Genomic DNA, 23,366 nt, shown 5'->3' with positions numbered 1-23,366 from the left:
ATGAGAGTCCTCCAACTTCGCTTTTCCTTGTCAAGATGTTTCTGGCTATTCAGGATCCCTTACCCTTCCAAACAAATGTGATGATTTTATTTTCCATTTATTTTTAAAATGCTGCTGGAATTTTTATCAGGATTGCATTGAATCTGTATATCAATTTGAGTAGAATTGACATCTTAATGATATTTAGTCTTCCAATCTGTGAGCATGGAATGTTCTTCTTATTATTCAGGTCTTTTTTGATTTCTTGTAATAGTGAGTTGTAGTTTTCTGAATACAAGTGCTTTATATCATTGGTTAAGTTTGTTCCTGAATATTTAGGTTTTATCTGTCATATTTTATTTTTACCACTCTTTTGACACTTTTAGTTACTTTTATTGATATAATCTTCATTTCTGGACTCTCTTCCAGGCCTCTTTCTCCTGTCTTTTCTTTTCAGGCTCTAGCACACCCTTTAGTATTTCCTGAAAATCTGGGCTCTTGCTTAGAAATTCTCTCAGTTTCTGTTTATCTAAACTTGCTCTCATTTTTGAAAGACAATCTTGCTGGATATAAGATTCTTGGCTGGAAGTTTTTCTCTTGTAGTATTTTAAATATATCATACCACTGCCTTCTTGTCTCCATGGTTTCTGATGAGAAATTACTGCTTGATCTTATTGGGTATCCCTTATATGTTATGTATCATTTTTCTCTTGCTGCTCTCAGAATTATCTTTGTCTTTGGCATTTGGCATTCTGATTAGTATGTGTTTCAGAGTTGGTCTATTTGAATTTATTCAGATGGGAGTACGTTGTGCTTCTTGGACATGAATATTTATGTCTTTCAATAGGGTTGGGAAATTTTCTACCATTATTTCTTCAAATATTCCTTCTGCTCCTTTTCCCTTCTCTTCTCCTTCTGGGACACCCATGACACATATATTTACACATCTCTTGCTATCATTTAGTTCCCTGAGACCTTGTTCAATTTTTCCATTCTTTTTTCATCTCTTCTTTTGTATGTTCACTTTCAGAGGCCATTTCTTAAAGCTCACCAATGCTTTCTTCTGCCTCCTCAAATCTGCTATTATATGATTCCAATGTTTTTAAAATTTCATTTATTGCACCTTTCATTCCCATAAGATCTGCTATTTTTCTATGTATGCTTTCAAATTCTTCTGTGCTCATCCAGTGTCTTAATATCCTTTTTTAAAAATATTTTTCATTTTTTAGTACCCCAATTTTTTAAAAAAGATTTATTTATTTATTTCTCTTTCCCCCCTCCCACCCCGGTTGTCTGTTCTCTGTGTCTATTTGCTGCATCTTCTTCTTTGTCCACTTTTGTTGTTGTCAGCAGCATGGGAATCTGTGTTTCTTTTTGTTGTGTCATCTTGTATCAGCTCTCCGTGTGTGCGGCGCCATTCCTGGGCAGGCTGCACTTTCTTTTGCACTGGGCCGCTCTCCTTATGGGGCACACTCCTTGCACGTGGGGCTCCCCTATGTGGGGGACACTCTGCATGGCATGGCAGTCCTTGCATGCATCAGCACTGCTTGTGGGCCAGCTGCACACGGGTCAAGGAGGCCTGGGGTTTGAAGCGCGGACCTCCCATGTGGTAGATGGACGCCCTAACCACTGGGCCAAGTCCGCTTCCCTTAATATCCTTAATCTCTTTAGCCATCTCACTGAACTTAAGGAGATTTGTTTGAACATCTATGACTAGTTGTCTCGACTCCTTTATGTCATCTGGAGGCTTATCTTGTTCCGTTAAGTGGGCCATATCTTTCTGTTTCTTGGTGTGGATTCTAATTTTTTTCTTGCTGTCTTAGCATCTGGCTTACTCGAGTATTTATTTTGGGTGCAGTTTTTCTCTTTAGTTTAGGGTTTTCTTTTCCTTTCTCCCTCGCTGGTTGTGTGGGAGGAGCCAAGGATGTAGTTGGTGCTATAAACTGTGGAGGCTCAAGATGCCCTCATTGCCCCAGGGACCAATGAAGCTTCTCCCAGCTTTCTCCTTTGCCAGGGTTAGGGACAGAGTCACAGCCATGTGTAATAATCTAAGTCACGCAGGCCTAGACTGTAGTTGGCCAGAGAGACTGATGAAGCTTCATGCCCCTTCCTCCCTTGCCTGGGCCAGGAATGGAGCTGCAGGTATGGGTCCAAAATGACCACAGTTGCCCCGGTAGACTTCCAACTAGTTGGTCTGTGCCAGTTGAATGTACTTGTTGAATGTACCGGAGAGGCTGGTGCAGGGCCTGCCAACTTCCTCCCTGTTGGAGGTAGGGCTGGGGCTTAGGCTAGAGTTGAAATCTGATCTAGATGGAAAGAAGCAGGTCTCCACCAGCAATGTGATTTTCAGTCTATCCTGATTCCCCTCGTGCCAGGGGTAGAGTTAAAATGGCAGCTACCAGCCTCTTTCTGACTTGGACAGGTTCAAACATTAGCTGATTGTAGGATTACACTAGCCCACTGAATTTACACATCAGTAGCTGAAGTTGGTGCCCAAACGCTCTTCCTCCCCCATTTTTGGGAAGTGGAGCTTCCAATTCCAGCCATGGAACAGTTCCTGAGGCGGCTTTCACTGCCAGTGGAGGATGGGCATTGGCCTCTGGAGCATGGAGGGCTCTACTCACGAATCTTCTCTGCAGATGGGCAGTCTCCTCCTTCCATTCTTTCAAGGTTGTTGCAGGGTGCTCTTCTGGTCTCCTGGAGCCCTCAAACAGGTGCTTTAGACAGCTCTGGGTGATTACTATCTGCCCTGTAGTACTAGCTGACTAGGAGCTTCTTACTCTATTGCCATCTTGCTGGTTGTCTCAGTAATTTATTCTTTATGGCCTTGTGACTGTAAGCTTCTACCCCCAATAAATATCCTTTATAAAAGCCAACAGCTTTCTGGTACCTTGCATCAGCACCCCTTTGGCTAATACATACCCAAAGAAAATAAAAACAGGTTCTCAAAGAGGTCTTTGAATATAAAATGTTTATGGTAACATTATTCATAATAGCCAAAAGCTGGAAATAACTCAAGTGTCCCATCAACAAATGAATGATACTTATGCAGTGGCACATACAAAATGTGGTACATACACACAATGGAATATTACTCAGCCATTACAAAGAATGAAGTTCTGAGACATGCTGCACCATAAAATATTAACAACATTATGCTCAGTGAAATAAGCATTGACAACATTATGCTCAGTGATAACATTTAGATGACTAGAAATAAAAAATTCACCGATTATAAAGTAGATTAGAGCTTACAGGAAAATGTGGAGATGGGAGAAGAGAGTGTAAAAATGAAAAAAAAAAAAAAAAAGAATTGCTGAACCAAGAATGGAGCCCAGTTATTCTGGTCCTTGGTTATCTACAACAGATCTTGCTCTTTCCAGAAAAATCATGATGATGGTGAAGCATGATTGTACTTGGAGAAGTGGAAAAAGTCCTCGAGTTCTGTACCACCTGACAGGACTAGGCCCTATCCCTAGCCCCCATAACAGCCACAACCCGCAGAAGCCGCGAGTTTATTATTAAACCTACCCCACAGTGAAAGCGGGACCAATGGTTTACTCAGAAGAAATGGAATCCCGTGACATATAACAGCCCCTGTCCTGGGCCTACATGTCCAGACATAGCTCATTTCCTCACAAGAATTTAGACAAAGAAGCCACCCCACCCCACACCCCTAGAATTCACCGCCCCTAGCCAACCACCCCCTAGCCATCCCCGTAGGCCCTCGGGTCTTACCTAAACCCAAAGCCACTCCCACTAACTAAGCCTGCTCCCACCTATAGAAGTACTGCATAAATTGACAACTGCCTCTGCCAGGGACAGGCTGAAGTTTCTATCTTCAGTCCCCTTCCTGTTGGATTTTCTCAATAAATCCTTGCCTGCAATCGCTGATCTCTGCGTCCCAATTGTCTCGCCCTGACCTCTAACACCACCAGGGTCTTATTTCTGTCCTAAGAATCCAGTCCAGAGCCTGAACACATATAAATGCACTTAAATCAAAAGTATTTGAAACCTAAGCCTGCTTTTCCTGGTGCCCGGGAATTCCTCGAGAGTTGGAACGAATCTCCCATCAGCTGGGAGGAAGGGTTTTGCTATGCCCCGTTCATCCTTCACACCAAATTTAAGGAGAGAGGGTAATACCAGGATGCGCTTTCTGCCCCTTTGCCCCTTTTCTCCGGTCCCATCCCGCCTCCCCTTTTCTGCCCTCTTGGCATCAGACCAGGCTGAAGCCCACCTAATTCTGAGGAGCGGTTCCCACCAGGGATCTCGCCCTTCATTCCATGGCGCTCCGCAGCCGCAGTCGCGCTTCAGTGGCGACCTGCTTCCCGTGAGCCTTTGCTCTCCGCGCCTGCCAAGAAGGATGTTCGTGATTCCGACCCAGCAGCCCTCGCGGGGCCCCACACAGCGGACACCCAGGACTCCAAGATGGCGTCTGTCGGTGAGTGCCCGCCCCGGTGTGGGGATGTTTGGCCGCAGCTTTCGGGGCTGGAGCCGGGGCCCAGAACCGCCCTGGGAGGGGAGCGTTCTGCTGCACCCGCTGCCCTGCGCTTGGGGTCTTCGCTGCGGCCTTAGGCGCGCCTCAGCCTTGGCCCAGGGACCTGAATGACAGACCCTTCTCCTCTGACCCAGTCGCGCCTTCCTGCTGCGCAGACCCGCGTCGCCCGCCTGCGGCGTGGAGGCAGAGGGCACCCGGGCGTCCTGCGGGTTGGCAGCCGGCGCCTCGGGGTTGGGAATGCGCCGTCACGGGCCTCCTTTCCTCTTTTCCCCTTAGGACTGTCTGCTCTCCTCCCCGTCGCGACCCCGGCAGCGTCCATCCCTTTTCCCAAACCCAAAGCTCAATTTAAGCAGGGGGCGCTTAATCCCTAGGACGTGCCTGACACCACGTAAGGAGCGACGCATATTTGTTGAATAAGCAGTGAATGCTCTTAGAGAGATGAAATGTCCCGTTCAAGGTCACAAGTAGTGAGAGGACTGAACTGGAATTCACACCTAGCAGTCTCGAGCCTCGTGCTAAACAGCTCCATTCACAAGGGTGCCTTTTATGCTAGCTTTTCGGTGACATGCCACTGCAAATCTCTACCCTTTGGAACTGTGCACACTTATTTTTGTTGTTACGGAAACCATGTTTTAGTCCTTGATTTCACAGTAGGGGAGGAAGTGGGACCGTTGATGTTGATCCCATTTTAAAGATGAGGAAATAATGGTCAGAGATTTGTGGTTTGTCTAAGATCACGCAAGACAATGGCAGGGTTGTGAGGAACCCATCTGTGTTTTACCTCAGTTCCTATATTCTTAATGTCAGACTGGAGAAAAGAAAAGGGGTTCAGCAAAGACAAGAGGGAAGCAGTTTTCCATCGTCAAAAAGACTTAAGAATATTTATCCTCCACGGAGGCTTGTTGTTTAAAGCAGACAGCAGTGAAGCTTGACGTCATATTTAAGTGGAGGGTTATAGTAAAGAGCTCTGAGGACTAAACAACTGCACATGTAAGACATTTGGAATGCTTCTTGGCTCCCATTTGAGCACTCAGTAGGTGAGAGCTGGTTTTCTCAGCTTTCGCTCTCTGACCTTAGGAAAGGACTTGTCACAGCTGGCTGGTTAAGCATCCCCAAGTGAAGGAATAAGTACCCAATAAGCACTGATAAACTTTTAGATGGTGCCTGTCACCAGAGCACAAAGCTACTAGTTCATTGTCAAAGTGATGGAAACATGAATTTACAGCAACAGAATAGACCAGGGGTCTGCAGGCTATGGCCAGTGGGCTGGATTTCCTGCAGCCTGTTTTTGTATGCTATAGAGACTTCATGTGGTCAGCAGAGCCCAAGATATTTACTCCCTGGCCAACTTCAAGATTGGATTTAGCACCTAGGAAACAACATGGCCTCAACCAGCAGCCCTTTTCATTGGAATATGGTCTGGGGCCTGTTGGATCATTTGGTGTGGTTTTTACTAAGTCATTTGACTTGGAATATTTTGTTTCTTAATTTTATTTGTACCTCTGGAAAGTCTTGACCTCTGTGGTCTCAGGTAGGATACTTGAGGTGGAAATTCCTGTGGTTCCTCTTATTGAACTGACCCTGGCTGGCATACTGGGAGATACTCTTATCAATACAGGTGCTTTGTAAAACTCTTCCCCAGTGAATAAGTGCATCACAGCTGCTCTCCCTCTCTCCACATTCCCCTTGTCCAGCAATGACCCCAGGGATTGGACATGTCCACTCTCCATACAGCTGCAGGGGTGGTGGAGCCCAGGCCTGAAGTCAGTGCTGCCTCCACTACTATACCTGTGATCTTGGCCAAACTGCCCAACCTCTCTGAGTCAGTTCCTCCACCTCCCACCCTAGTAAAATAAAGAATTCAAGTACTTGTTGGGATGAAATGAGCTAGTAACGTATGTAGAGTAAATAGCAGTTTTGTAGTGATCTCTGTTCCACCCTCCACTTTATTGCATTCCTCTTCAGGGTCCTTACAGTTCTTCCCAGCAAGCTGTTGTTCATACCCATCCTGTTCATTAACAAAGCTGTTGCACAGCACTTGTGCCCTTCTAGAGACTCAAGCTTAAAATGCTGGCATTGCTGTGACCTGTTATTCATAGTGCCAGGTACATGCCTGGTACTCTGGTGGCATTCCGTGCTTTTATTGAGTGGCCGAAATAGTGACATAAAAGGAGTTATTTGTGTTGGGAGATTTTTTAGTGCTTGTGTTTTTCTACTTTTCCTTTTCAGTACCGTTGAAGGAGAAGAAACTGATGGATGTCAAATTAGGGGAGCTGCCAAGCTGGATACTGATGCGGGATTTCACCCCTAGAGGCATTGCTGGAGCCTTTCAGAGAGGTCAGAGCCTTAGGGAACTTGAGGTCGGGTGTCATTCCCTGGACCAACCCACCTCTTTGCTGTGGGCAGGAAGGCCTCTTTGTTAGGAAGAGAGGATGGTGCTCGACTCCTTTTAAGATCCACAAGGAGAGGTTTTTAGCCTTTAACTTCCACATCTGATTGGTCCTGTCAAAGGATGGCTCCACGGTGTTTCAGCCAAGACATTTCTATTACTTGGAATCAGTACGGCTACCTCCATTTTAAAGAAATTATTATGAACATTTTACCACATAAAATTTAAGAGGAAAGAGAGTTTGGAGCATAGTGGCCATTGGGTTATAATGCTGAATTCCTCACCAGCCAGACTTCCAAGATTAATATTTACACTGGCCTGTCCTTCAGGTCAGGTCATTCCTGTGTGATCTCTCATCATTGATAAGGATTCAAGCCACCCACAGGGGCCTATGTGCCCTCCAGCCTCCATGTTTTCTTTTTCCTGTTTTCTATTTCTTTCATTCCAGCCTTCCTGGCTCTCCTTCAGCCTTGCGTGTGCCATATTCCCTCCTGCCCTAAGAAAGCTTTGCTCTCAGATTAAAATACTCTAGAATATTCTTCCCTGCCCGCAAACCTGCTTACAACAGTCCCTGCCTCCTCAGTGGAGGTACATGCTCACAGCTCCCTGTGCTGCTCCTTCACTGTTTTAAACTATGGACTTTTAGGATCATAGTTTTTTCTTCGACTTAGCTCTGAGCTCCAAGAGGGCAGGGACTGTTTATTTCTCATTAGTGGGTGCAGAACACACAGAAGCCTTTCTCCTCCCAGAGGAGCCAGGCTGCCCAGGGCTGGAGGTGGATTTAGCAGGATAGAGGCCAACAAACTCAGCCAAGTCCATAATATAATATCCAGGTCAAAGGGTTGGGCAGAATCAAGGTGGCCTGGCTCTGGAGTGGTCCTGGGCTATCGAGGATGGTAGGCCCTTCTCTACATTTGTGCATTTCCTTTACCAACCTGTGAATTAGGATGCACAGCTTAAAGAGCCAGAGCAGGACTGGAGCCTTGGATCTGAATTTGACTGGGCACTGGGAGAAGCTTCCTCACAGCATGGCAGTGACCTCCTCTGTTTGCAGGTTACTACCGGTATTACAACAAGTACATCGATGTGAAGAAAGGCGGCATTGCTGGGCTTTCTATGGTGCTGACAGCGTACGTGGTTTTCAGCTACTGCCTTTCATACAAGGAACTCAGTGAGTGCCTTTTGGGTTGTCTTGCCACAAGGGGTGGTACGGGTTCACTTTGCTGACTTAGCAGTCCCCCACTCCACTGTCAGCTACTAGTGTGTTCCTTACCCTCTCATCTACAAGGACTGGGGACACTTGCCACAATACAGTACAGCATATAGGATGTTGAACGTTAGGGAACTGTGGCACAGAGAAACTAAGGATAACATTCTGTAAGATCCTGCAGACTCTAAGGTTGGTAGAAAATTTGACTTTGACTTCCTAGCAGCCAGTGCGAAGAGCAAAATAGGTCGAGTGGTACGAGCCAGTGTCTACGGTGCTCTGGAAAAGCACCAGCTTTTTTCTGATTTCTGAGACCTGAGAGGAGTGTGTCTGGTGGGAGGTGCCAGGAACCGTGTTGACAGCATCCCCCGCTGGGCTTCGCAGGCTGTGTCTAACCATGGCCAGCCCCCAGCTGGCCTGCTGGATCTGGGTGGCAGTGCCTCTGAAGGACTGGCTCTCAGGGTGGTTTTCTGAGGGGAAAGGGCTGCAGGTGGCTGGGTCTGCGGATCCCACTGAAACGCTGGCATCTGGCTGCTGGGTGACCTCTTGAAAGTAGCTCTCAGGTGGTTTTACATGATTGTATCCTGTGCCCCTCCTGTGTCAAATTGTTACTATCCAAGTTTTTATCTTCTTAAACTTAGAACATGAACGGTTGCGCAAGTACCACTGAGGAAGCAGTGTGGACGCATTCCACATTCCCAACTCTGGCCACCTCTGCCCTGGCCCCTCCTTGACAAACACAATCCTTGGAGAATCCTTTCCTATGCTAATTGAGAATGAATGTCCAATAAAAATGACCAGTACATGTACTGTTTGAGCTAGCCTTTTCCTGCACCCCGAAGCGCCCCTGCCAAATAGGGGATGAAGTTCCCAGAGGTGACTGCCCCCCAAGGTGGGCCAACAGACCACCCACAGCCTGGAACCATGAGTCCTGGCTTGTTTTCCCACATTGCCACGATGGACGCTGTCCTAGCTCACTGCAGCAGCTGCTCAAGGGCTTCCTGAGGCAGGACGGCCAGGGGCTTCCCCTCATCAGGAGAGTTGGAGGCATCTGAAGGCAATTCTGGCCTTTTACCGTACAGGGCAGAATGGTACAGTGACAGAGCATTCTCTGGAGTGGTGTCCCAGGCAGGGCCTCCTGCTTAGGAAGCCTCACTAGCAGGAAGCTCAGTGGGAGGATCCAGGGGATGAGGAAAAGGGCTGAACCCCCATATCAGCACCCCTTTTTTGGTGCCCTTCTATCAGAGGAGTGCAGTAAAGTACTGTGGCAGGAGGGCCAGACCCAGTTTCCCGTTGAGGGTGCCTGTGGTAAGCACAAACACACTACGTGGAGCCTGGGGTGGGGGGTGCTGTGCTAATGTCACCAGTGGCAACTCCAAAGCCCAGGCTCCTGACCAGCGAGGCCCAAGGCCTCTCGTGACAGCGTCACTTCCCCTTCATGAGACCTGCCTTTGTTAGAGGGGACCAGGGCGCCAACATCAGAGCTTTCTGTGGGGAGGTAACAGGCTAGAGCCAGAGTCCTCTCCTGGGCAGGGGGCCCCACAAGTAAAGAAACACAGCTTAAAAAACAAGCTTTAATCAACCTCGTAAAAATTGTTTCTGCAGTTGAACTTGGATAGGCCCACTTGCCCAGCAGGGTGCAGTTGAATTTCACATTTTCCAGGCTCAGGGGTAGAGTGGCCACCTTCACACATCATTGGTGCCCAAGTGACAGTACAGAACGCTTGTTGGGGCCTGAGGTGGGCACACAGATGGGCTTGGATTTAAGAGGGTCTGCAGCTCCAACTTAAGGCAGGAGGCTGAGAGAAATGAAACCCAGGGGAGGAAAAGAACCTTCGGCTTGAGAGCCCTGCAGCCCTCCTCTCCACTGCTGCCTCCTCCTTGGACCAAGACCCAGCTGTTTGCCATAGAGAGCTGCCTTGTCCATATCTCACTGAGGCACAGCTTTTGGGTTCAGCAGGACAGAGAGGAAGCAGGCACAGCCTGGCCACAGCTTTGAATGACCCACCAGCCCCTGGGGGCACCAAGAACTGGTGTGTGAGGAGGCCCTTGGGAGTGGCCATCTTCTCTGTAGAGCTGCACAGCACAACTCTTCCCCAGCAACTCCCTCCCCTCCCCAAAGGGCAGGTGTCGGGGGAGTCCTGTGGTCCTGGAAATGGGGAGTCCCAGAGAGGAGCAGTGATGTCTGGACAAACACGATGCCGACTCGAGGGGCCCAGCTGGAGCTCAGGTCCCTTTTTAAAAAAAGATTATAGCAAATGAGGGAAAACTAGCAGACGTAGCCTCCCCAGGATAATAACCGCAGCGTGCCTGCCTGCAGCCCTGGCCAGAGTTGCTCCAACACAGGCATCAAGTGGTCAAATGCACGTGTCCAAGGATGGCCCCCGAGTTGTCCCCATCAACACCCCTCAAGCTGCTCTGAGCTGGCTCCAACTGCTGTCACTGTCCACTGAGAAAGGCCAAGTGCCCCTTGGTGCATCTGTTGGCGTAGTGTCCTTTCTCACCACACTGGGAAGGGCAGGAGGGGAGAAGAGACAAAAAAAAATAGCATTTTCAAAGGGAACTTTCAACAGCCACAGGCAGGCCGGGGCGGGGCCCTGAAGCCCTTAGCAGTGCAGAGATTTTCCTTCAAACACGAGGGGAAGGCGCTCAGAGAGGAAGGTAAGGGGATACAGAAACTGCAAATGGAAGCGAGGGACCCCACCACCAGGGAGCCCCTTTGGGCCAGGACCCCACCTTGACCATTCTGAACCTCACCCGCACCAGGTGCTGGCTGCCCGCTGGCGGTTGGAGAGGAAGCCCAAGGCACCCACCTGCCAGAGACCAAGCCTGTGGCAGGGCAGGCCAGTCACTTACCTCCATGGCAACATTCTGGGGTCCTTGGCAGGATGGGGGGGGAGGGACCAAGGCAAGAGAAGCCAGCAGGCTCCTCCGTGAAATCAGGGTCTACCACTGAGGCCTCTGGGGCCAGACTGCGCCAGAATCCCCCTGGCTTGGGCACTCCTGCCCATGCTATCCCTGGAAACGGTTGACCAAAGGATCAGGAGGTGGACCCAGCAGAATTGCCTCTCAAAACCAGTCTGGACCCTGACTCACGTCACCCAGGCCCTTTCTTACTTCCTTCTTGTTACTCCTCATAATACAGAAGAGAATGAAAAAAAGCAGAGTTAAGCTTTAAGGCCAGCAGGGGCTGGGAGATGGGTGGGGGTGTCGGTGCTCACCCACCAGGGCCCACCTGGTCCCTGCCCCTCAGTGGGGAGGGAGCACTACTCCATCAGTCCCTGCCTCGTGGGCCCCAGGTTTTCAAGTATGTTTTCTAATCTGCACGTGTGACTTTGGCATGGACAAGTCTCCTGTGTAGCTGCCAGTCGGCCCTTCGGTCACTGGCTGGTCCCATGAGGTGTCTTTCATGTGAACAGGACACCCTTGATAAGAGGTTGCCAGGTGCCCCCAGCCCTGCCCTGGCAAGGTTTCTGACCCAGCAGGGCTTGCCTCATGTGCAGGTCCTGATGAACAGCTCTGGAGCGGGTGAGAGGACGGCTGAGCTGCCTCCATGGCCTCACTGTACTTGGAAACGGACTGGTCTAGACAGCCCGTCCCTTGCCTGCTGTCTCCTCTGCGTGGGTCCCGCTGCCCAGCTTGCCTCCCCTTCTCCAGACTGGAGCTCCTCTCCACTCTCCTCGCTGCTTAGGGCTCAGCCAGCCCTGGAGCACATGCAGAGCACCTGCCTCGCTGCCCCAGTATCACACAGGAGCACACGAGCTTCTAAGTGTCAGGCCCAGCACTGCTTTTAGCAGGAAAACTATAAATAACTAAGTGTCTACCAAAAGAGAACTGATCGAATAGATGATGGTTATTATCATGCGGCCACTGAAAAAAATAATATAGATTTACATATACTGACATGGAAAGATCCACAGTACAGTGTAAATACATCACCTAGGACCCTATTTATAGTGAAATATACTTGGGCTTCCAGGAAGAAAAGTTTAGAAAAGCAGGTCTCTAAGTGTGGGCTAGGGACCCTGTTAGGGGTACTGAAACCAGAAACTATGAGAACCAGACACTGAATAAAGGGGCTGTTTTAGGAAAGGTGGGAATAAGAGGATAGCACTCTGTACCCTAAACACTCTTCTATCCCAAGTTTTTACAGAGCTCATGTACTAATTTTTGTATTTCATTTCGCATTTCATATCTTTTATCTGCTCTGTGATTCCTCGTTATGAACCCATCCTTTGAAACCCGAGCTGTGAGAATTCTTTGTGGCCTCGGTTGAGAATGTATTTTTCTAAGAGCATCTGTGTTGGCTCCTGCCAGGGCCACTCCTGCCTGGGGCCCTGTGAGATTAGAAGTCTCAGTTTGTAGCCTTTTAGCCTTGATCAAGGGCACAAATACAGACCCACACTCCTGTCAGGGCCAGCCAGGCACTGCAGGTTCTCAAGGGACTGCCTTTCTCCCTTCTACCCAAAGCCAGGAAATGCGAGACACGCGTTTCCTAGCAGGATTTTTCAAGTTCACCCTTTTCCCTAAGTGCTGCCTTTTAGGGGGTAGGGATTGTAATCCAGTTCCTCCCTTCCCTGTGTGGGCCCCCCGCTTTGTGCTGTGGCTTTGGGTGAGCTCCTGGGGCCTGCTGATGCCGGGGGGGGGGGGGAGCACTCCCTGCCCTGGATTCTTGCTTCCACTTGGTTCCTGCCTCTTGAAGATTCCCTTCGCTCTTGTGCCGCTCAATCCACTCACCTAACAGCCTGTTTGTAATCACTGAGCTGGCCGAGGTGTGTGGAGGTCTCCAGCCCACCACGACAACCAAAGCAAAAATGTTTTCAGTTTTCACAGTTAAATGTATGGGGAAGGAGGGACGCCCGCTGACCGTGGAGAGCAGTGCCCACCCACCCCCAACCCTGGGACTCACCTTGTAGCAGGTGACCTGCTCCAGCGGCCGGGGTCCCCGGTTGCCTGCACTGCTGTTTTGACTCTGCATGACCCCGATGACCTGTGGGGTTCTCTGCTGATTGGGAGAAGAGTTCTGACTCGTTAACTGGATCAAGGAGGACGACCTTTGTAATGGCGGATTGTTACTTTGCTGGAAAGAGTTACACAACACGGTTTTACTGCAGAAAACACGTGCACGCAGACCACCAATGGGGACAGGAAAAAGAGGGCGGGACTTCTCCCGCCTGACCCGCAGGAAGAAGGGCTTCCTCGGTGGCACTGCTCCAGAGAGCAGGTGGAAAAGAAACAGCTGATGATGGCAGGAGCCGCTGCCCGAAAAACTCCATGCAGACACACAGAAACGAAAACTAAAAGGAGAAAGGAAACACCAAAGAGACGAGAGGAGGTCTCCGGGGCGGTGGGATGAGGGCAATGGCAGGCCTTACTTTTGTTTCTGAGGTTCTAGCTTCAGGTCAGGATGAACGCTTGGTTCAGCCAGATGCTTAGCAGCCTACACGGCGAGCAACAGTCACAGGAGAACAGTTGGAGCCTGACACGCGGCCCCACAGCTACGGGCTGAGAGGGCCTCTGCTAGGGAGTCACGCGAGCAAGAGGGCGCGAGGCTCCTGGTGGGGGCTCAACAGCAAGGCCACCTCCCAGCTAAGCGGGTCCCAGGCTCTGGCCCCCGTACACGAAGGCACCCAAGCTCACAATCTTCTGGGTCGCCTCAGCTACACCCATGCCCAGGGACTCCCAGCAGGACCTGCGAGGAGCTCTGCTTGATTTCCGCTACGATCTCCGGGGGTGGGATCAGGGGAGCAGCCAGTGTAGCGCCACACCCTCCTGGCTGCTAAGGCTGCAGCGCTGAGGCCTCCAAGGCTTTGGCCTCTGGCTCCGAGCCAACCCACTGAGGCTTCATGAGCGGTGGGTACGTTTGTTCAGACTGCTGGAGACCCTCCCTCATGCACCCTGGCCAGCCCTCCCTCTCTGCCCCCAGCCTCCTGTAGCCAAAACCAGGGTGCCCTTGACTCGGGGGTAGGGAGGTGTGCTGCAGACTCCCCCTTGTCTGTGGTGTGGCCCTCTCCTTGGGCTTGGGTGTGGAATGCCAGGCAGCCTTTAGCCCCCAATCCCAGCCCCTTGCTCAGCCTCCCTTCCCTGCCGCCAGAAACCTCCACGAGTCCTAACTGCGGTGCCCGAGAACCAGGGGGCCTCCGTGCTGCTGCTGAGCTGAGCCCCCTCAGCCAAGTCCCTCCCTCTTAGAGCTCAGTTTCCCCATTTGTAAAGGGGAGGATCTGAACCAGAGCCAGGGGTGGCAGACATGCAGTGCCCATGCCATCCCCTTCTGGCTGTGGGGCACTGCTGAGCCACCCAGCACCATCCTGCCTCCAGGCCAGGCAGCCCAGGGGCACAGGATGCTCCCACCCCATCCAATACTGCCTTCTGGCCTTCCACCCTGCCAGGGCCCTGCTGTGCTCCAGTTCTACACTCTGCAGGCAAGAGGACACAACCAGGTGGGAACTTTGCTCCCTGATTTGTTGCTGAACTCAGGAGAATCCCCCTTGCACCCCTGCCTGTGGGGGCTCTAGCCAGGCTCAGGTAGACCTGAGGTGGCCCTGAAGTCTTCCTGCCAGATGGGCACTCTGGCACGGCCACCCCACAGACCCTCGCGCAGGGCCAGACCACGGTACCTTTGTCGGTGGCTGTGTCTGCTGCGGCAGTGGGGGCTGCTCGGTGGTTCCCATTGGCAGTTCAAATCGAGGGCTGGTCAACAGGTGGGCAGGGGGTGGGAGTGAGAACAGGAGAAGAGGGGTGAGAGGCCGTGAGGTCTTCTAAACTTACCACCTGAGAAAAACCACACCCGGCCTCTACCCTAGCACCAGGCTGACAAGCCACATAGGCGTGGGCTGGGGCTGCCCTCAGCTATGCCTCTGCTGCCCGTGGGACCCGTGGGACGAGCAGGACAGATGTGCCTGGTGCAAACCCAGCTCTGCCCATTGTTGAGACTTGGGGCAAGTGGGGCCCAGAGAAAGGAAGGGAATGCCCTGGCAGTCCCAGAACCCTGGGGGGCAACCGGGGGCCCCGGGGGGGGGGCTCCTGGCCACACACCTGTCCCTTCAGGGTCTGCCTTGCCTCTGCCTCCTCTCAGACTTACTGAGTGACAGGCCCCCTAAGGTCCCAGGGGAGAGAGCAGGTAGCCCCCCAAGCTAAGGTCCATTGCAGGTGCTGGCAGCAGGGGCCGACGCCATGCAGGAGGCAGGCCCTGGTCTGCACCCCAGGACCACCCTTGGAAAACCCGGGCCCCACCACCGCCAAACAGGCACCAAGTCCCGAGAGAGAGGCAGTGGGCACGAGAGGAGTGCTAGACTCTGGGGGGTGGGAGGAGAACCCAGCTCCAGACCCTCCAACCTGCAGTCAGAGCCAGACGACCCTCGCCCCCTGGCGGCCCTCCGTGAGCTGAGCCTCATGTGCTCACGTACGCTCACACCTACAAGGGTGATGCAACCTGATATGTGAAAGCCGTTACACTGCCCGGCTGGAGGCGGCCCTCGCCCTGGGCTGCCTTCCTGTCGAGCGAGGGTCACAGGCCCAAGGTCTGTGATGTTCCCAGGCAGCCCACCACCCCATGAGGTGAAGAGCTGGTCTGGGCCGAGCTGGCTCCGTGCCGATCCACCCAGACGCAGAGGACAGTATGGGACCTGGAGGAGCCGAGGGGCTGGGCTGGCAGGCGCTGGCTACTCACTGCATGAATTTACAGGAGGGCCCCTCCGGGCAGAATCCCACGAGGTAATTCACACAGATGACTCTCCGCGTGTGCCGGTGCCTGCACAGGGGGCCTGCAGGGCCAAGCGTGGGTCACCAGGGCGTGGCTTCCCGCACAGCCCTCCCCTCCCTCACGGGGCAGCCCGCAGGGCACTGAGCCTCTCCAAATCAGTCTCCCTGTCACAGAGGCAGCCAGACAGCTGCCTCTGGGCCGCCTCGGGGTAGCTTGAGTGAGAGGAGGGGTGTGAAGACCCCCCACAAGGCCAGATTTTGCTAGAACAGATGGGACCAGGAAGGGCTGATGGCCTGCGGGGACCACCCGGCCCCTGGGGGTCATGTGGGCAGAGGAGGGGGAGGGCCCAGGACCCCACACCTACCGTGCTTGCAGAAGCCACGGTCGTACCAGGGGCAGTCCTTGATCTTGGACTCGGGGTCGATGTGGAGGAAGGGGCACTCCTTGTTGCTGCACTCCCCTGCAGGGACATGCAGACGGGGTCCTCCAGGGGCATCTAGGAGGCCTGGGCTCCGGGCCCATCTCAGCCTCTGCCACGGCCAGGCCAGGGCCCAGCACAGGAGAACCAGGCAACTCTAGCATCTGCTCCTGGCCTGGCAACCCTGACACCCACGCAGCAGGGTCTTGGGTGTCCCTTTCCTGACCTGCCTGGGGGCGCATAACAGCCCCTCCTTCCCGCATCCGTGTTGCTCTTTAACCCCCTCATGCCCTTCCCTGCTCCACGTGGCCTCAGACACGCAGCTACACGGCTGCTCATCCCGCGGGGCTCCCACCACCTGACTCCCTGCCTTTGGGACAAAAGCAGGGACCACCACGAGCTCCAGGCTGGGTCCTTTAGGAAGACAGCACTGTGGGCCCAGGGCCACCCCCACCCAACCCAGGAACCGCCCACCGCACACCTTTAGCACCAGCAACCTAAACTGGGTCATGTCAACCCCGTTGAGAGGCCCCTGCCGGCGCCTGAGGCAGCCCCACACGCCCCTATGCAGTCTAGCCTGCTCCCTCCCCAACCTCACCCCACCCCAGGCACACGGGCACCCTGCTGTTCCAAGAACAGACCCCACTACCCCCCCAGCTGCCCTCCCCACGATGGCCCCTTCTTAGCCTTTGTCTCAGCTCAGCTAGCAGCTCCTCAAGAGCTCCCCGGGCGTCCTCCTAAGCAGAATGTCTGCACCGTCTCCCCACGGCTCATCTCCTTGGCACTGACCATGGACACTCCCCTCCTCTCTGGGTTCCGCTTGTTTAGCAACTGCTGCCTTCCCCGGACACTGGAGCAAAAGCTCCCCAGGGCCAGGCCTGGTTCTGTTCTCCGTTGCTGTCCCTCCAGTGCCCACTTGTTTGTGGCACAAGTGACAAGGCTATAGACAGTGCACCTGCACCAGGGGAGATGGGGCCGGTGCAGAGGCGTGGGAGGCAGGGGGCCTGGGGCCATCTGCACGCAGGGGAACCTGGGGCAGTGGTCTGGGGGTGCCCTCGCTCAAAGGGCTGGCTCCCACACTGGGAACCTGATGGGGAACACTGCCCGTCTAGCTCCAGCCACCAGAGGAGGGGAAAGGACTGACTATGGCAGATCAAACGCTGGAGAAGAAGCAAGGGGCAACACAAAGACCGCAGCTATCCTAAGAAGCCGGCAGGCCACGCCTGTTGGGATACTGCGAGCATCAGCATTTCCTTGGACAACGGGGCCCTGAAAGCATTAGGCACACCCAGCAGGCCCCAGCTCACCATGAAGACGACAGCAAGTGTCGACTCCCCTGCCCTGCGCACTGGGCCTGGGGCCAGGGTGGGATCATGGCTGTTCCTCGGACACCCCCAGTGCCAGCCCCCGTGCACATGCTGATCAACAGGGCCCCTCCTGGGAACCCGCCCCAGGGCAGAGAACGGGGGATTTGACTCCAGAAGGGAGCAGAACAGCTCTGCCGGGCTCTGTGCCTGGTCCAAGGGGTCACCTGGGACTCTGGGGTCACGTGCGCCCTAAGCCTGGGGCTTGCAGCCCCTAACTAGCTCTTCTAAGGGCCTAGTTAGGACTGCTGTGCTATTTCCTGGGGTCCCGCTCTATCACTTACCACCAAGTCTTCTAGAGCTAAGAAAGATCAACTCCAGAATTAAAGCTGTGGGTCAATGAGACACTGTGCTGGAATATACCGACTTAAAGACGAAGACAGAACAAAAACAAGGTTTCTAACCAGCACCACTGCCCACTCACTCACCGTGTGACCCTCCTCAGGTCAGACTTCCCAAAGGACTTGAAAATGCTCTAAAACTAAAGCACTACAAAGGCATACGGGATGATTAGGGGAATGATAATTTCCCGTAACTAAAGAGGCAAGTGAGGTGGGGGCACTGCCCAGGCTTCCTGTGTGTAGCTGAAGGACGGCGGCGGCAGGAGACCCCGCAGGGTCTGCCGGGAGGGAGGGGCCTGGCCCGGGCCTTTACCGAATTTGGAGTAGAAGTAGCATTCGGGCATCTTGGTCATGTCATACTCGTGCAGGAACTCGCACTGGTCACCCTTCTTGCACAGTCCCCGCAGCCAGTGTTTGCACACAACTGTCTTCTCGCCGCTGATATGGCGGAACGGGCACATGCCACCTGCCAGGGAAGACAGGGTGAGGAGAGGCAGCTGGGAAGAGGAGGGCTGGGCTGGGGGAGCCAAGGGCATCCCCCACAGGGTTCCTGGCGCACCCTCGGAGCACTGTGTCCCAGGAGGCGGTACAGGTGTCAGTCGGGGTCAATGAGAAGTGAGGCAGGCCTCAGGCAAGCACTGGTAATTTTAGTAGTTCTGTATTGCAGTGTTTTGGGACAACCTCACTAAAATATTAACTCATGGCTTCACAGATATTTAGGCAAGATGGAGGCATAACAAGCCTAAATAGGGGAGGGAGGAAAAGTTCATTTTTAAATTTAATGAAAGAATGTTTGGGGAGTGGATGTGGCTCAAGTGGATGAGCACCTGCTTCCCACATGGGAAGTCCTGGGTTCAGTTCCTGGTGTCTCCTAAACGGAAAAAAAAAAAATCAAAAATAAACAACAAGCAAAACAAGTATTTAAAAAAAAGAAACCAACCAACTCAGGGGAGCCAATGTGGCTCTGTGGTTGAGCGCCAGCCTCCCACATACGAGGTCCTGGGTTCAACCTACAGGGGTGCTGAAAGAATGCCTGGGGTTTGGGATGTACAACCTAAAGGATGCAGGAAGAGAGGGCCACTGGCAGAAGCCTGGCCCAGGCTGGCTGACTCCAGTCAAAAATGCCCACTCAGCCTCGAAGAATTAAGGAAAGAGATCAACTTCAGAATTGAAGAAATGCAAGGTAAATGACCTGGGGCGGGGTTGCCTTCCGTGGCAGGGCCTGCATGATTGCCCACCGAGGGGAAAGAGCCATGCTCGGAATTTCCAATTCCTAACTGGGGCGGCTTGGTGGGCCTGCTGGGAAGGCCTGGCCAGGATAAAGTGATGGAAGGTCTAGACCAGCCCTCCCCAGGAGAACTTTCCATGCCGGAGGAACTGGTCTATTGTGTGCCATCCAATATGGGAGCCACCAGCCACATGTGGCTACTGAGCTCCTGAAACGGGGCTAGTGTGGCTAAGGACCTGGATTTTAAATTATATTTACTTTTAAGTAATTTAAACTTGAGTAGCTATATGTGGCAAGTGGCTGCCATGTTAGTTAACATGGAGCTGGTCGTAGCACCCATGTTAAGGACAGCTGTGCTAACAGATGGGCTAGTCAGCGGGCAGTGGCAGAGCAGGGTCGTGGGAATGACAGCAGGAGTCAGACAGCTGGATGGCAACCTGGCCCACCCCCTGGCAGGTCTGCGACTTCAGTGGGACATGACTACATCATAGAACCAAAACTCACCCAAACCAGCCGTTAAAACCACCTGCCTCCTTGCTCTAACTCTGGGCTCCCTATTCAAGCTCCTGATTAAAAGTTAGTTTTCCAAATAAATTTGCCCACAGAGAGGAAAGCACCCAACCTGTACATGGTGTAAGCCATCCTTCCCCTTAGGAGTTAGCATTGACCTGGTTAGTGTGAACAAGGCCCCAAAAGAGAGCACATCGTGGGGGTTTCTGATCAGAGACCTTGTGGTAAAGTGATTCTGTGTAGCTTCCGAAATCGGGCTGGGCTCAGCCGCTCACTACTTTGTGATCCTGCGGACGTTACTGGCTGCCTCACTGCTGGGGGCCTCTGTACCCATCAGGGAGGGCTGCCCGTGGCCATGGGGAGGGGGAGGAGAGACGTCAGTCTTGGAGCTGGGCCTGGTCCTGTATTCAAGGTTTCGCACAGAACATACCACCATGTCCCCAGCCTATCCAAACCTCAGCTTCACCTAGGCACGCTGTCAGTCTGCAGAAAGCAACGAGAGCGAAAACTGCACAGCCCACGAGTCTGCTGGGGAGCAGGGCGGTGGGAGGGAATGTCAAGGAACCAGGGGATCTCTTTACCTTTGCCACAGGCAGCTTTCAAGAAGAACTCGCAGACAGCAGCCCCCGACTCTGGAGAAAGGAAAGAAAAGGAAAGACGTCAGACAAAGTTAGATGCAAGAGCTACTGGTTTGTCTGAGGACAGTGGAAGGGGACCCTCCAGGCTTTGAACTCGTGAAGGGTTCAGGGTACAGGAGCAAGAGTGGCAAAAAACCCCAAAGCCCATGCAGTAAGGAAAAGTCTGCTTATTTCAGACATTCCCCCCAAAACGAGATGGATGTATTGAGTCCAGGCATGTACCTGGTGCTGAGTGCTATGAGCAAGATGCTTTCAAGGAGCTAAGAGTGGATGGGGGAAGGAAGGACAGAGAACAAGATGAGAGAAACTGATTACCCCTTCCAGGAGGGCTATTCACAGGCACTTCAATGGGAGATCAAGGGACAGAACGGGAGATGGAGGGACAGAATGACCTCACAGGAAGGAAAGTGACTGGGGCCTCTGGGATGGTATTCCAGGGGAAGAGTATAAGTGAGGCACACAGGATGGCTTTTAATATGCACCACAGACATGATTATGAAAGAAGCAAGGCTTTCATTTCCACAGACGCAGCTGGCTCAGGTGAGGGCAGCAGAGAACAAGGCAGAGTGGGATGGAAGTCAGTGAACTCCAGGGCTCAAGCCCCTCATGAGCTCAGGAGTTTGCCAGCCATGGCTACCAGAATAAACTCCTAGGCTTCCTCCACAGCTCTCCCTATCAGCAGGCATTCCAGAATTGCTGAAACCCCCCACATCCGCACGGCATCTCTGAAAGACATTTCCGTGCCTTTCCTTGCTAACTTGCAAGAGATCCTTTGGCTTCTCTGGAAGCTCATTTGCTAGGACAGACTTAAGGTTCTAGAAACTGAGAGGCATAAGGGGATTCACTCTATTTGCATTTCCAAAAAAAGTATGGCATTTTAAAATGTATCATATAAAAGTATTTTTGGGCCTTTGTTCTTTTCAGAGGTTAAGGTTGGTTGGGTTCTGAAACCCAGAAATCACAGCCCTGGGGCTTGGGTCTCAGGTGGCAGGATAACAGAGGATGCCTTAAGGGTAGAACTGACTATTCTTTTTCAAAACTGAGATGGGAATATTATGCAGGGGTGGAGTTAGGAAGGGCTGCAGCCTCTCTGGGCATCTAGTCGGTGCTTGAACACTGAGCTAGATCCAGTAAAAGCTGTGAGGGCTAGGGGTGCCCACCACATGCGAGACCCTGGACTGGGGCAGCACCTAAGAACTATGGGGGAGCAGATGTGGCTCCAGCAGCTGGGCACCCACCTACCACATGAGAGGTCCTGGGTTTGGTTTCCAGTGCCTACTAAAGAAGATGAGCAAGACAGTGAGCTGAAGTAACAAGATGACACAACAAGGAGACACAGGAGGACACACAACGAGAGATGCAACAAGCAGGGAATGGATGTGAATCAAGCGATTGGGCGCCTCCCTCCCACAGAGGGGGACCCTGGGTTCCTCCTAAAGGAAGACTCCTCACTGGTACCTCCTAAAGGAAGACAAGGAGACAGAGCACACAAGGAACAGACACAGAGCAGACAAGTGCAAAACTACGGGGGGGGGGGGCACACATGGATAAATAAATAAAAAAGATCTGTGGGGTCCCTTGCCACTGTGCTATTCTCGTGGGCTTGTGGATCTCTGACGCCAGGCCAGAGAAGAGTGGGAGAGAAAGAGTTGCCCCTCATGGGTGGTTCCAGGGCCTCATGCTAGTGCCATCAAGACAAGAAAAGGCTGTGTGTACAAGAGGGAACGTACATGTGCAAAGGGTCAAAGAGCAGGTAAGAGTGTATGTCTGCATTTGAGTGGCTGCTTATAAGAGATGTACAGCAGTGACAGCATTTGTGCATGTATAAAATGACATAAGTGTCTTGGGTAGAAACACGACCTTGCACAGAAATATCGGCACGGGGGTCTCTGACTCAGAGGTCACCTGTTCTGAGTGTGCATGAAGTATGGCTGCCTGAAGGGAGTGAGCTGCAGGGACCCCTACCAGCCCCAGGACAAGTGGGAGAACAAAGGCTGCAGTCCTCTGGCAGTTAAGGAGACAGCTTCCGCTACCGCAGAGAGAATGAGTCAAGAACACTGGAGTGCTCCCCTGTCCCGCGGCTCTGCCACACACTGAGGGGGTCCTGGGCAAGTCTCTTCCCCGACCTGGGCCTCAGTTTTCCCATCTGTGGAACGAGCTCAATGCCCTCTGAGAGCCCTAACATTAGATTTCAAGTAAGCCCAGAAAGGAGAAAAGACAAGAAAAAAACTTTCAGTTTCTATTAAAGTACAAGGTATCCCACCTGAGGGGGTGGGAGCACTCGGGAGGGCCAGGAACCACCCATGAAGGAGAGGCTGCAGGGAGCTCAGACTAATCAGGCAGAGGGGCCATACCGGGGGCCTGGGTGGGATGAATGACCCAGAGTTGGGGTCCAGAGGAAAGACAGGAGGCAGGCCCAGAAGAACTAGGGATGGGTTCCCAGGAGCTCCAGTCCTAGGAGAAGAGGCGTCTTGAGTCTGGGTAGGGGTGGGGGGCGTGTCGAGGAGAGGGAGCGATGGTCCTTCCCTCACCAACCGCCCTGAGCCTTGATGAAAGCAAGAAGAGGGCGCTAGACGCGAGGGACGGGAGGTGGGGGTCCCAGGGAAGAGGCAGGACCTCCGTGTAGTTGAGGGAACGTTGGCGAGATTTCCAAGGCAAGGCAAACCGCCTTCATTCAAGAATTATTTGAACAGACGGGCATGGAAGGTTCGAGGAAGGGGGACTCCCTGGGTCCGAGTGGGGGAGAGGGAGGTCCCGCGACCCAGGGAGGGGAAGAGTCCCAGGCCCGCGGAGACGGGGCCCCAAGGGCCCCGTCGCGCTCGCCCGCCGGCCGCGGCTTCGCACTCACTGTCCATGCCGGGGAAGGGCAGCGGCTGCGCCCCGAGCTGCTGCTCCACCGCGATCTCCAGGTCGAACTTGATGTGGTCCACGCTGGCGATGATCTCCTGCATGGCGGCGGCGGCCCTCCCGGCCCGGGCCCCCCTCAAGTCTCTCAGCCCCTCGCCCCTCTACCCGCCGCCGGCCCCGCCGCACACGCTCCTCCTCCGCGCCGCCGCCGCCGCCCGGGGGATGCCGGGAGCACCCGGAGCCCG

The 23,366-nt window shown here is 53.0% G+C and overlaps 2 protein-coding genes across 4 annotated transcripts; one reads left to right on the top strand and one right to left on the bottom strand.

The window, feature by feature from the left end:
- Positions 1 to 4,338: 4,338 nt before the first annotated feature.
- On the top strand, positions 4,339 to 8,887 carry ATP5MF (ATP synthase membrane subunit f). The gene is made up of 4 exons (XM_004462663.4): positions 4,339 to 4,420; positions 6,707 to 6,814; positions 7,921 to 8,037; positions 8,715 to 8,887. The coding sequence occupies exons 1-4, from the start codon at positions 4,408 to 4,410 to the stop codon at positions 8,741 to 8,743; spliced, it is 267 nt and encodes an 88-aa protein (XP_004462720.1). The 5' UTR covers positions 4,339 to 4,407; the 3' UTR covers positions 8,744 to 8,887.
- A 746-nt stretch (positions 8,888 to 9,633) lies between these two features.
- Positions 9,634 to 23,338, bottom strand: CPSF4 (cleavage and polyadenylation specific factor 4). 3 transcript variants are annotated; one of them, XM_004462669.5, is made up of 8 exons: positions 23,123 to 23,338; positions 20,218 to 20,268; positions 18,212 to 18,364; positions 16,140 to 16,235; positions 15,743 to 15,836; positions 14,691 to 14,763; positions 12,983 to 13,153; positions 9,634 to 10,581 (listed from the first exon to the last, which is right to left on the bottom strand). In XM_004462669.5, exons 1-8 carry the CDS (start codon positions 23,223 to 23,225, stop codon positions 10,513 to 10,515), a joined length of 810 nt encoding a protein of 269 aa, XP_004462726.1. In that variant the 5' UTR covers positions 23,226 to 23,338; the 3' UTR covers positions 9,634 to 10,512. The 3 variants fall into 3 exon arrangements, with proteins under 3 accessions (XP_004462726.1, XP_004462727.1, XP_004462728.1); XM_004462670.5 differs by having other exon boundaries at positions 12,983 to 13,078; XM_004462671.5 differs by having other exon boundaries at positions 10,275 to 10,581; positions 12,983 to 13,075.
- Between the last annotated feature and the right edge of the window lie 28 nt (positions 23,339 to 23,366).

The sequence above is a fragment of the Dasypus novemcinctus genome, chromosome 23 (assembly GCF_030445035.2).
Source record: "Dasypus novemcinctus isolate mDasNov1 chromosome 23, mDasNov1.1.hap2, whole genome shotgun sequence".
NCBI classification, from domain to species: Eukaryota; Metazoa; Chordata; class Mammalia; order Cingulata; family Dasypodidae; genus Dasypus; species Dasypus novemcinctus.
Note: the sequence above shows the minus strand (reverse complement) of the source record. Positions and strands in the feature narration are given on the sequence as shown.